General features: G+C 46.4%; 1 protein-coding gene across 1 annotated transcript in view; it reads left to right on the top strand.

Annotated features, from left to right (window-relative positions):
• Window positions 1-12,934, top strand: part of dnah9 (dynein, axonemal, heavy chain 9) — a 123,048-nt gene that overhangs the window by 42,271 nt on the left and 67,843 nt on the right. The window contains exons 44-46 of the mRNA XM_014179529.2: window positions 2,944-3,046; window positions 3,526-3,765; window positions 12,215-12,376. Coding sequence (XP_014035004.2) covers window positions 2,944-3,046; window positions 3,526-3,765; window positions 12,215-12,376 — 505 coding nt within the window. The remainder of the gene's footprint in view (window positions 1-2,943; window positions 3,047-3,525; window positions 3,766-12,214; window positions 12,377-12,934) is intronic.

Genomic DNA, 12,934 nt, shown 5'->3' with positions numbered 1-12,934 from the left:
AAGAAGCTGATTAAACAGTGTCACGTTGTATAAGGATCGGAGACAGGTGCAGGAATGTGTAATAAGGGGTTTTATTACTCCACCCAAAATACAACATGTCATGAACATGACACGGGGACGAAGCCCAAAACAAACACGTATATAAAATACACAGGGATATAACCCAAACAAAAGAGCGAGGTTTAAACCTCTAAAGATTACACGGGACGAGACCCGTAATAACACTACACAGGACGAGACCCGAAATAACAAGTGCACCAGCAGCGGGACGACACCGGCCTGGGGGACAACCACAGGGGCGCGGTGCACCAGCAGCAGGACGACACGGCCTCGGGGACGAACACAGGGGCGCGGTGTGGGTTGGTCAGGGCGCCGACGATGAAAATCCCTAGTCAGCGAAGCACCACTCCTCTGGGCCGTCCCCTCCCAACCGATGAGGTAATGGAGACGCCCTGCTCAACGCCTCGAATCCAGAACTTCACGGACTGAGTACGACGGACCTCCCTCGATGTCCAGAGGAGGAGGCGGGGCGTCACTGGGTCCAGCCTCAGCAACGGGACCAGGCACTACTGGTCTGAGGAGAGACACATGAAAAGTCGGGTTAATGCGGTAATCAGCAGGGAGTTGCAAACGGTACGTTACCTCATTAACCCTCCTCAGGACTTGGAACGGCCCCACAAACCGCAGGCTCAGCTTCCGGCAGGGCAGGCGCAGGGGCAGGTTCCAGGTGGAGAGCCTTGATCTGGCTCAAATGCCAGGGTGCCAAGACCGGCTGATACCCCAACACGCACTGGAAAGGAGTGAGGTTAGTGGAGGAGTGGCGGAGGGAATTCTGCGCAATGTCCTCTGACACAATGTCCTCTGGGATCCCGTAGTGCCGGAAGACGTGCTTAAAAAGAGCCTCCGCGGTTTGCATGGCCGACGGGAGCTCAGGCAGAGGAATGAGGCGACAAGCTTTGGAAAACCGGTCCACAACGACAAGATCGGTGGTGTTCCTCTGGGAGGGGGAAAGGTCAGTGACAAAGTCCACTCAGAGGTGAGACCAGGGTTGTTGTGGAACCGGCAGGGGAAGGAGCTTTCCATAAGGGAGGTGTCTGGGTGTCTTTGACTGAGCACAGATGGAGCAGGAAGAGACGTAAACCTGGGCGTCCTAGCCAAGGTGGGCCACCAGTACTTCTCAGACAGGTAGGCGATGGTACGGCTTTCCCCAGGATGACCCGACACAGGTGCCGTGTGTGCCAGGTACGGAGGCGGTCCCGCACACCTGTGGGCACGTAGGCGCGGTTCTCCGGGCACTGTGCAGGTGTGGGTTCCAGGCGCAGGGCCTGCCGTATGTCGGCGTCCACGTTCCACACCACTGGCGCGATGATACGGAACAGAGGGATGATGGGGGTCTCCTCTCCCTGCCTCACCTCTGCGTCATAGAGGCGAGACAGGGCGTCAGCCTTCACGTTCTTCGAGCCTGGCCTATAGGAAGGCATGAATTGGAACCTGGCGAAGAGTAGAGCCCACCAGGCCTGTCTCGGGTTTAGCCTCTTTGCTGCCCTGATGTACTCCAGGTTGCGGTGGTCCGTCCACACCAGGAAAGGCTGTTTGGACTACTCCAGCCAGTGCCTCCACGCCTTCAGAGTCTTCTTGACCGCCAAGAGTTCCCGGTCCCCTACGCCGTGGTTCCTCTGGGCGGGGCTCAGCTGCTTGGCGTAGAAGACACAGGGCCGCAGCTTTGGAGAGGTTCCGGTACGCTGGGACAGCACTGCCCCGACTCCTACTTCGGAGGCATCCACCTCGACGATGAAAGGGAGTGAGGGGTCAGGATGTGCTGCACGGGAGCAGTGGTGAAGCGTGCCATGAGTGTCTCGAACGCCCTCTCCACCTCCGCCATCCAACGAAGCCGCTGGGAACCTACTCTCAGCAGGGAGGTAAGAGGCGCGACCACCGTGCTGAAGCCCCGGATGAACCTCCGGAAATAGTTGGCGAACCCCAGGAATCGCTTGACTGCTTTCACAGAGTTGGGGATGGGCCATGACCTGACTTCACTGACGCGTTGCTCCTCCATTTCCACTCCCTCCGTGGATATGAGGTAGCCCAAAAAAGACACGGACCGCTGGAAAAACAAAAATGTATCTTGTTTGACATATAGATCATGCTCCAATAGTCTTCGCAGCACAGACCTGACTAACGAGACATGCTGGTCGCGGTCAGCAGAATAGACCAAAATGTCATCTATATAAACCACTACGCCCCGTGCCAGCATGTCCCGAAACACTTTGATAATAAAGGCCTGGAATACTGAAGGAGTATTAAAGAGGCCAAAAGGCATTATGAGATACTCGTAATGGCCGGTGGTCGTGGAAAAGGCCGTTTTTCCATTCGTCGCCTGCACAAATGCGCACCAGATTGTAGGCGCTCCTCAAGTCCAGATTCGTGAAGTACTGCGCCCTGTGCATTTGTGCGATGATGGTTGGGATAAGGGGTAAAGAATAGCTGAACTTTACGGTGCCTTTATCCAGAGTTCGATAATCAGTGCAGGGGCGCCGTCCCCCATCTTTCTTTTTAACAAAGAAGAAGCCCGAGGAAGTTGGTGAAGTAGAGGGGTGGATAAAACCCTGCTGGAGGCTCTCCTGCCCAGTCATGTCAAATCAATAGATTAGGGATTTATTTCCGTTGACAAATGTTCTTATCTGAACTGTAACTCAGTAAAATCATTGAAATTGTTGCATGTTGCGTTTATATTTTTGTTCAGTATATTTCTTGGGGGTTTAGGGTTAATGTTAAGGTTAGAATTAGGTTTGGGGTTAGGAGTTAGGTTTAAGGTTTGGGTTTAGGTTAGGTTTTGGGGTTAAGTTAGGGTTAGGGGTTAGGGAAAATAGGATTTTGAATGGTTATAAATTGTGTTTCCCCACAAGGTTAGTTAAACAAGACTGTGTGTGTGTGTGTGTCAAGGTATGACAGGAGTAAGCTGCTGCTGAAAGAGGTCCACAGTGTGCAGTACGTGTCCTGCATGAACCCTACTGCAGGCAGCTTCACCATTAACCCACGACTACAGGTACACACACAGACAGGCTTACAATCAAGCACAGACAAACACGCATGCACTCACACACACACATGCATATCTGATGGTGTCCCGTTGTCTCTATTGCAACGTTTCATTAGCATAATTATAAACCCCTATACATACAGTGGGGGAAAAAAGTATTTGATCCCCTGCTGATTTTGTACGTTTGCCCACTGACAAAGAAAGGATCAGTCTATAATTTTAATGGTAGGTTTATTTGAACAGTGAGAGAATACTTATTTCCCTCATTAAAATGCAAATCATTTTATAACATTTTTGACATGCGTTTTTCTGGATTTTTTTGTTGTTATTCTGTCTCTCACTGTTCAAATGAACCGACTATTAAAATTATAGACTGATCATTTCTTTGTAAGTGGGCAAACGTACAAAATCAGCAGGGGAATCAAATACTTTATCCCCCCACTTTATACACATCATTTTTTATTTTTCTCCAATTCTCTTTGTAGCGTCACTTCTCAGTGTTTGCCTTGTCCTTCCCTGGAGCGGAGGCTCTTAGCACCATCTACAGTTCCATCCTCTCTCAGCACCTCAGGGGAGAGGGCTTCAGTGCTTCCCTGCAGAAGAGCTGTCCTACCCTGGTCCAGCTAGCTCTGGCCCTCCATCAGAGACTCACCTCCACCTTCCTTCCCACCGCTGTCAAGTTCCACTACATCTTTAACCTCCGAGACCTCTCCAACATATTCCAGGTGATGAATGCAAATGAATGAATGGGTTGACGGGTGCACACACCCACACATTTACAATTTACTATCCCTGGTGAAATGTTTTACATTGATGCAAATGTTCAGTTACTGTACACTCAAAACTAAGACCTAGGGCGTTTTCTCCTTCATTCATGAATCGTTCCATTAAAACAGCACCAGTTAAATGTTTTGGCATGTGCACTCAAAACCCATCTCTTTTACTTTTTTAATATACTGTATCAAGGTTTGGATTGGTAGAGTTTTATTGCACCCCAGGCGGTAAAAGTTAAAGTACTGTAACTAATTTCTCATCTAAATGATTATTGATTTAGTAAGGTGTGCCTAGTGTAGAGAAATAAGGCTGAAATTTGCAGAAAAAGAGAGAAGAATGGATTTGCTCTCAGGGGTGTTTGTAACGATTTAATGTATTTAAATGAATATTATATTATACTGTAACCTCTAAAGCTGTCATGAGAGAGAAGCTTATGCGCAGTATTTTTCTGTCACGATCCTCAGCGATTCCAGGGGGGCAAAGACTCTCATTTAATACAAGCACCAATACATAATTAATACTCTAAGTCGTTCAACCATAGTACTTTAGTTTTCATAATTCCTTCCCTGAGACCTCCAAGCCTTGGAACTGTTTCAAGTCACACCCTTATCCTCTTATAAAATGTGCATACAGAACGTCAGAATGTACAGTAAGTCATACTTCAAAAGAACAGGTTCTCAGTTATTCATCATTATTAGCCTTAAATCTAAGAGTTTAGGTTTAGCAATTATAATGAGTTGAGGTTTAGCTATTAGAATTATTCTAACTTCACCTTTAACGATGAGGGAGCATAGATTCAACACTAGAGAGTTTATTATCTATAATTACAGACCATGGACTCCAGCCCTGCTGACCCCTTTATGTTACCTTTTAGACCTTTAATCAACGTTGACGGCCGTACAGCATTGATTTCAATAGCAGGGGCCTGATGGGGGTAGAACTCATTAAACTTAGCTTTTGAACTTTGAAGAGTCTCAGTGCTGTGTGTTTTGGTGAAGCCTGCGTTCTAAAGGGTCTGTGTAGTGTCACTGATGTCAAGTGGGTAGAGAGTGTGGGAGAAAGGTGGGGGGAAAAAAGAGAGAGAGAGAGCGCAGGATGAATCCTTGTTGTTTTTCAGCTGGGGTAATAAGGAGAAAGTGAGATGGGGCTCAGACACAGCCCATAGTTCTCTTTTGAACTTTTCTCTCCATATGTCTTCACTATTCAGCTGCTAACTAGCTCCAGGGCCTGAGGACAGCTAGCTACACAAGGTTGAAGAGACACAGCCTGCTCACACACTCTAGTCCACATTCCACCTTGTCTGCTTGTCCTCACTGTTTTTAAGAATGAAAAGTTCTTTAATTTACAAATAAAGCTTCTGAAAAGTTTACAAATCATCTTAGTGTCTTCAGACATTGTGTTTGCCCTAAACTTGTTATTTGAACTAGCTAGTCAGACGAATTGAGGACTAGTAAGTATTTTAGCGCAATAGCCACGCAGGTCCTATTGTGTTGGTGCTTACTATTACGTCATAGTATTTATTCTATTCCAATTTTGCTGTCCTCTTGTGTTCATTAAAGTTAGCGAAATGTGGATTATTTCTGAAGAGGTTTACCTAAGGAAAATTAGTTTGGTGACTTTTAATGAAGCAGCAGTTAGTTTAGTTTCTTTGTAAACACTGGAACACTGGTACAATCAGCCCAAGGCGACTACTGCCTCATTATCATCAGCTCTAATGAGGAAAACCAAGCTGAGGAACCTAACGGGGGAAAACACTTTGTTACAGCATTTCCAAGGGAACTGTTCAGACAACATTCAAGGTAGTATCTAAGCCTTTCTTCTCTTCACCAGAAATCCTAATATTTTCCAATAGTTACACTCCTCAAGGTAGTTGTCACAAGGTTGTATTGATGTCACAAGAAATGATCAGTTATTTTTTCCGGTTCTCCTCTTTCTGTCACTCTTTGGTTTCTCTCTGTCCCTTATTGATTGAAATACAACCACAAGGCTATCACTAAACACTTTGTAGTGTTTGTCAAGTTTTCATAGTTACTTCACTGACAACAACTCAAAGCCAGATCCAGCTTAATATGATGACAGAAACACACCCATCATCCTATAGGGACACGTTGATGTTTGATAGTTAACTAGATGCCAGTAGCCAAATCCCTGCTAATAGGACAAGAAAAACACTATGTTCCTATAGGGATGTGTTGTGAGAGAACTGCATTCCACAGCACCAGACCGTTAGGAACGCTGTCTATCGTTTGTTTTTCTGCTGTACACGGCCAGCGGGCATAACAGGGATCTGTCTGGCGAACATCACCCTGAATAAGCTCTGGTAGAACAGAAGGAGAGTGGGAATGAGGGAGAGAGAGAACAAGGGAGAAGAAGAGTGATGGGTAGGAGAGGGGGAGGAGGGAAGGAGAAAAGGAGGGAAGAGAGCAGGAGAGATGAGAGAAAGTTATGTCAGCATGGTTAGGAGAGAGAACTCCATCTACTTTATTGTACTTAGGGTTGCAAAGGGTCAGAAACCACACGCTTCCAGGATATTTCCAGAAATTTTCCATGGGAAGTTAAGCCTGGCAATTTTGGGAATTTTGCATAAATTCATCAAAAAAATTTGCTTATAACAGTAAAGCTTTTTTGCGGGATACACATAAGGCAATTCTAGGTCTTGTGGCATATTTTGGTTAAACTATCCCCAATTCAATGGAATTGCAACCCTCTGCATGCACAGTGCATTCTTCCATCACATGTGCAGTGCACTCTTCCATCACATGATTCTCAAGAGCTGATTCTCAAGATCTTGCACGCTACTGAGATGCTATTGAGCCAACACTACTACAATGTCTGAGCCAAGAACTACATGCTTTCTGGTAAGTTTTGATTACAATACTGGGTGGGGTGAATAGATTTTATATGGCTGACTTTTTTGTTAACTAGTAAATAGTAGCCTACAGCAAAGTGTTTAAATAATTTCTAATTTGTTAACAATTTCTGCTAGTTAGTTTTTGCTACCATGTGGGTTTTAGCTTGCTTGAGCCTCCTAACTGAGGAGTGTTAATTCACCTGTTTCCATACGTTTCATTTTAAAACATTTATCTTACAAAGGAGTTGTTTAATCTAACTTTTCTAATCTTTACAGGAAAACGCCACTAAAAAATCTGATGTGTGGAGACATTTCACTGCAGCTAATGTAGACGGAAAAGCTGTGTACATTTGCAAATACTGTGCCAAATCATATGTGAAGAATGCAACAAAGATGCAGAATCATCTGACCAAGTGCAAAAAGTTCCCTCAAGCTCACGACAAGCAACCTCTGACAAAAGACCCTCTACTTCTATTCGAGGTGAAAATGATGAATCAGACACCTTATCGATAGCAACAGCTCATGGTCCTTCTGGAATCAGACGTTTTTTTTACTCAATGGAGGAAAGTAGTCAGACAAATGCTGATGAATGTCTTGCTCGAGCTGTGTATGCAACTGGTTCACCTCTGATGCTCACAGGCAATGTGTATTGGAAGAGATTTCAGAATGTTCTTCTCCCAGCATACACCCCTCCAACCAGACATGCTTTATCTACTCATTTGCTGGATGCAGAGTTCAACAGAGTTCAAGTGAAGGTCAAGCAAATCATAGAGAAAGAAGACTGTATTGCAATCATCTCTGATGTGTGGTCGAATGTTTGTGGGCAAGTAATAATTAACTACATCATCTCCACCCCTCAACCAGTATTCTACAAGAGCACAGACACAGGGGACAACAGACACACCGGTCTATACATTGCAGATGAGCTGAAGGCAGTCATCAATGACCTTAGACCACAGAAGGTACTTGCACTGGTGACAGACAATGCTGCGAACATGAAGGCTGCTTGGTCTAAAGTGGAGGAGTCCTACCCTCACATCACACCCATTGGCTGTGCTGCTCATGCCTTGAATCTGCTCCTCAAGGACATCATGGTACTGAAAACAATGGATACCCTCTACAAGAGAGCTAAGGAAATGCTTAGGTATGTGAAGGGTCATCAAGTTATAGCAGCAATCTACCTCACCATGCAAAGTGAGAAGAATAAGAGCACCACATTGAAGATGCCAAGCAACACTCGTTGGGGTGGTGTTGTCATCATATTTGACAGTTTCCTGGAGGGGAAGGAGTCTCTCTAAGAAATGGCCATATCACAGTCTGCCCATATGGACAGCCCCATCAAGAGGATCCTCCTGAATGATGTATTTTGGGAGAGAGTGGTAAGCAGCCTGAAACTCCTGAAACCTATAGCAGTAGCCATTGCACGTATTGAGGGAGACAATGCCATCCTGTCTGATGTTCAGACTCTGCTTGCAGATGTAAGAGAAGAAATCTGTACTGCCCTGCCCACTTCACTGTTGCTCCAAGCAGAGGAAACTGCTGTTCTGAAATACATCAAAATGCATGATGACTTCTGCCTGAAGCCCATACACGCCGCAGCATACATGTTGGACCCCAAGTATGCTGGCAAGAGCATCCTGTCTGCTGCAGAGATCAACAAGGCCTATGGTGTCATCACTACCAGGTCTCGCCACCTTGGCCCGGATGAGGGAAAGGTTCTTGGCAATCTGGCGAAGTACACTTCCAAGCAAGGGCTTTGGATGGAGATGCAATATGGCAGTCGTGCCAACATATCTCATCAGCCACCCGGTGGAAGGGTCTTTGTGGATCTGAGACTCTTTCCCCTGCTGCCTCCATCATCCTCTAAATCCCACCAACATCAGCCACCCCAGAGCGCAACTGGTCCTTGTTTGGGAACACACACACCAAAGCATGCAACAGGCTGACCAATACAAGGGTTGAAAAATTGGTGACCATCCGGGCAAATTTGAGCCTTTTTGAGCCTGACAACGAGCCATCCTCAACAAGGTTGGAAAGTGACAGTGAAGATGAGGCCTCAGAGTCTGATGTTCAAGAGGTGGACATTGAGGAGGTCCAGGGAGAAGACATGGAAGCCTGAGAGGAAGACAACCAAAGCTTTAGTTTCTAGACTATCATTTTACAGATGCATGTTGAAAACGTTTTTGGGAGATGTGATGGATCATTCAATATTCCCTTTCTTTTGTTGTTCAGTGAAATCATTCCATGTGAAGAGTCAACTCATTTAATTAAAGTTCAATTCGTAACTAAATCGTTTTTTTTATTTCTATTGTAAGCATTTAATAATTTGCAATTATGTCTACTTATGATAAGGTTTATGTTTCTGTCTCCATATGATATGGTAAATATATCCAATACAAAAAACATCTACATTTAAATGGTATTAATATACATTTGCATATATTTCCATTAATTCCCATATATTCCCGTTAACTCCCACGGAAAGTTTCACCTCTGAATATTCCCCAATGTGCAACCCTAATTGTACTGTCTGTCTAACGTAGAAAGCCCAGTCCGCTGAGCTGGGGATAGCTGTAGTAGTTAACCAGGGAGGAGGAGAGGCGTTGTTTGGAACCCAGAGCGACTGGTCGGCAGAGAGGAGTGGAAACAAGCCTCAGATGAAATCAAATCAAATTGTATTTGTCACATGCTTTGTAAACAACAGTTGTACACTAGCAGTGAAATGCTTACTTACGGGCCCTTCCCAATAATGCAGAGAGAAAATTATATATATAATTCAGTTCATATATACACTGCTCAAAAAAATAAAGGGAACACTTAAACAACACATCCTAGATCTGAATGAAAGAAATAATCTTATTAAATACTTCTTTCTTTACATAGTTGAATGTGCTGACAACAAAATCACACAAAAATAATCAATGGAAATCCAATTTATCAACCCATGGAGGTCTGGATTTGGAGTCACACTCAAAATTAAAGTGGAAAACCACACTACAGGCTGATCCAACTTTGATGTAATGTCCTTAAAACAAGTCAAAATGAGGCTCAGTAGTGTGTGTGGCCTCCACGTGCCTGTATGACCTCCCTACAACGCCTGGGCATGCTCCTGATGAGATGGCGGATGGTCTCCTGAGGAATCTCCTCTCAGACCTGGACTAAAGCATCCGCCAACTCCTGGACAGTCTGTGGTGCAACGTGGCGTTGGTGGATGGAGCGAGACATGATGTCCCAGATGTGCTCAATTGGATTCAGGTCTGGGGAACGGGCGGGCCAGTCCATAGCATCAATGCCTTCCTCTTGCAGGAACTGCTGACACACTCCAGCCACATGAGGTCTAGCATTGTCTTGCATTAGGAGGAACCCAGGGCCAACCGCACCAGCATATGGTCTCACAAGGGGTCTGAGGATCTCATCTCGGTACCTAATGGCAGTCAGGCTACCTCTGGCGAGCACATGGAGGGCTGTGCGGCCCCCCAAAGAAATGCCACCCCACACCATGACTGACCCACCGCCAAACCGGTCATGCTGGAGGATGTTGCAGGCAGCAGAACGTTCTCCACGGCGTCTCCAGACTCTGTCACGTCTGTCACGTGCTCAGTGTGAACCTGCTTTCATCTGTGAAGAGCACAGGGCGCCAGTGGCGAATTTCCCAATCTTGGTGTTCTCTGGCAAATGCCAAACGTCCTGCACGGTGTTGGGCTGTAAGCACAACCCCCACCTGTGGATGTCGGGCCCTCATACCACCCTCATGGAGTCTGTTTCTGACCGTTTGAGCAGACACATGCACATTTGTGGCCTGCTGGAGGTCCTTTTGCAGGGCTCTGGCAGTGCTTCTCCTGCTCCTCCTTGCACAAAGGCGGAGGTAGCGGGCCTGCGGCTGGGTTGTTGCCCTCCTACGGCCTCCTCCACATCTCCTGAAATACTGGCCTGTCTCCTGGTAGCGCCTCCATGCTCTGGACACTACGCTGACAGACACAGCAAACCTTCTTGCCACAGCTCGCATTGATGTGCCATCCTGGATGAGCTGCACTACCTGAGCCACTTGTGTGGGTTGTAGACTCCGTCTCATGCTACCACTAGAGTGAAAGCACCGCCAGCATTCAAAAGTGACCAAAACATCAGCCAGGAAGCATAGGAACTGAGAAGTGGTCTGTGGTTACCACCTGCAGAACCACTCCTTTATTGGGGGTGTCTTGCTAATTGCCTATAATTTCCACCTGTTGTCTATTCCATTTGCACAACAGCATGTGAAATGTATTGTCAATCAGTGTTGCTTCCTAAGTGGACAGTTTGATTTCACAGAAATGTGATTGACTTGGAGTTACATTGTGTTGTTTAAGTGGTCCCTTTATTTTTTTATATATATAATTTTCTCTCTGCATTAATTTTCTCTCATATATATATAAAATAGAAAAAGTATTACACAAGGAATAAATACACAATGAGTAACGATAACTTGGCTATATACACGGGGTACCAGTACCAAGTCGATGTGTAGGGGTACAAGGTAATTGAGGTTGACTTGTACATGTAGGTAGGAAAAAAGTCACTAGGCAACAGGATAGTAACAGTAACATCAGCGCATTTGATGAATCAAAAGAGTGCAAAAAGGGTTAATGCAGATAGTCCAGGTAGCTATTGGTTAACTATTTAGCTAACTGTTTAGCAGTCTTATGGCTTGGGGGTAGAGGCTGGTCCTAGACTTGGTGCATCGGTAGCAGAGAGAACAGTCTGAAGGCTCTGACTCATTCCCATCCCTCTCTTCTGTGGACAATGATAGAGGGGGAAGAGGGGTGGGGAGGGGGCGCTGCCAAACGATGACTGGAGGAAAAGGAGAGGAAGATATTACCCAGACACCTCCAACGCACTCCGTTACGACAGTCATCATCAGATCGGATTCAGTTGGCTGTAACACCCGAGGCGATGATGACGACGTTGATTTGCATACGTCCTGCTGCCTGGAGCACACAGCATCTGTTAGTTTGTGTTTCATCTCCCTCGGTGACGGGCCGCAGAAAGGGACAAACAGTGCCGGGGCTTCACCGGGCCTATTCCTCATGCTAGGGCAGCTGCTGGGAGAGGAGATGGGATTACACTGAGACATGGATGAGTTCTAATCTTCCCCTGTGGGACAATGTTAGTGTTTAGCTCATCCAGAGCAAAGCATATCATCTTAGATTAGTTAGACATTCATCTGTTGGAAGGTATTATTTGATTGATCTGAAGTTTATGTCATTCAGTTCATTTGGGAGCGTGTAGGAGATGCCAGGGTTTAGCTTGTGAAGAGAAACGTATGATGAATAGTCTTACTTTTATGAAATATTTGTCTCTTAAACAGTGATTGCTCAGAATATATACATGAAATCAAACCAAGAAGTCCCATTGAATTCTTTTTTTTACTTACATAAACTCCTGGTCTTACTTTCTCTCACTCTCTTTCTACCAGCATTTAGACCCAACAGCGATCGATTTACCCACGTTTACCTTACAGAATCGGATCCTTTTTAAGGTACACATTGACTTTATCTGCCTCCTGTCCTGTCCAGGGTATTCTGTTCTGTACCAGTGAGTGTCTGAGGGGTCCTGTTGATCTGGTGAAGATCTACCTCCATGAGTCCAACCGTGTCTACAGAGACAAGATGGTGGAGGACAGAGACACACAGGCCTTTGATAAGCTGCAGGCAGACACTGTGAAAAAGTTCTATGAGGTAAGGAGAGTTTTACCAAGTTACACCCAGAGAAATAGAGACGCACACGCAGGCAAGCACGTGGACGTACACCCCTACACACACGCAGGCACGCACGTGGACGTACACCCCTACACACACGCAGGCACGCACGTGGACGTACACCCCTACACACACGCATGCACGCACGTGGACGTACACCCCTACACACACGCACAGGCACGCACCCACAGGCACACACACGCAGGCACGCACATGGACGTACACCCCTACACACACGCAGGCACTCACATGGACGTACACCCCTACACACACGCAGGCACGCACATGGACGTACACCCCTACACACACGCAGGCACGCACATGGACGTACACCCCTACACACACGCAGGCACGCACATGGACGTACACCCCTACACACACGCACAGGCACGCACCCACAGGCACACACACGCAGGCACTCACATGGACGTACACCCGTACACACACTCAGGCACGCACATGGACGTACACCCCTACACACACGCAGGCACGCACATGGACGTACACCCCTACACACACGCAGGCACGCACATGGAC

Source organism: Salmo salar, chromosome ssa28 (genome assembly GCF_905237065.1).
Source record: "Salmo salar chromosome ssa28, Ssal_v3.1, whole genome shotgun sequence".
NCBI lineage: Eukaryota > Metazoa > Chordata > Actinopteri > Salmoniformes > Salmonidae > Salmo > Salmo salar.
Note: the sequence above shows the minus strand (reverse complement) of the source record. Positions and strands in the feature narration are given on the sequence as shown.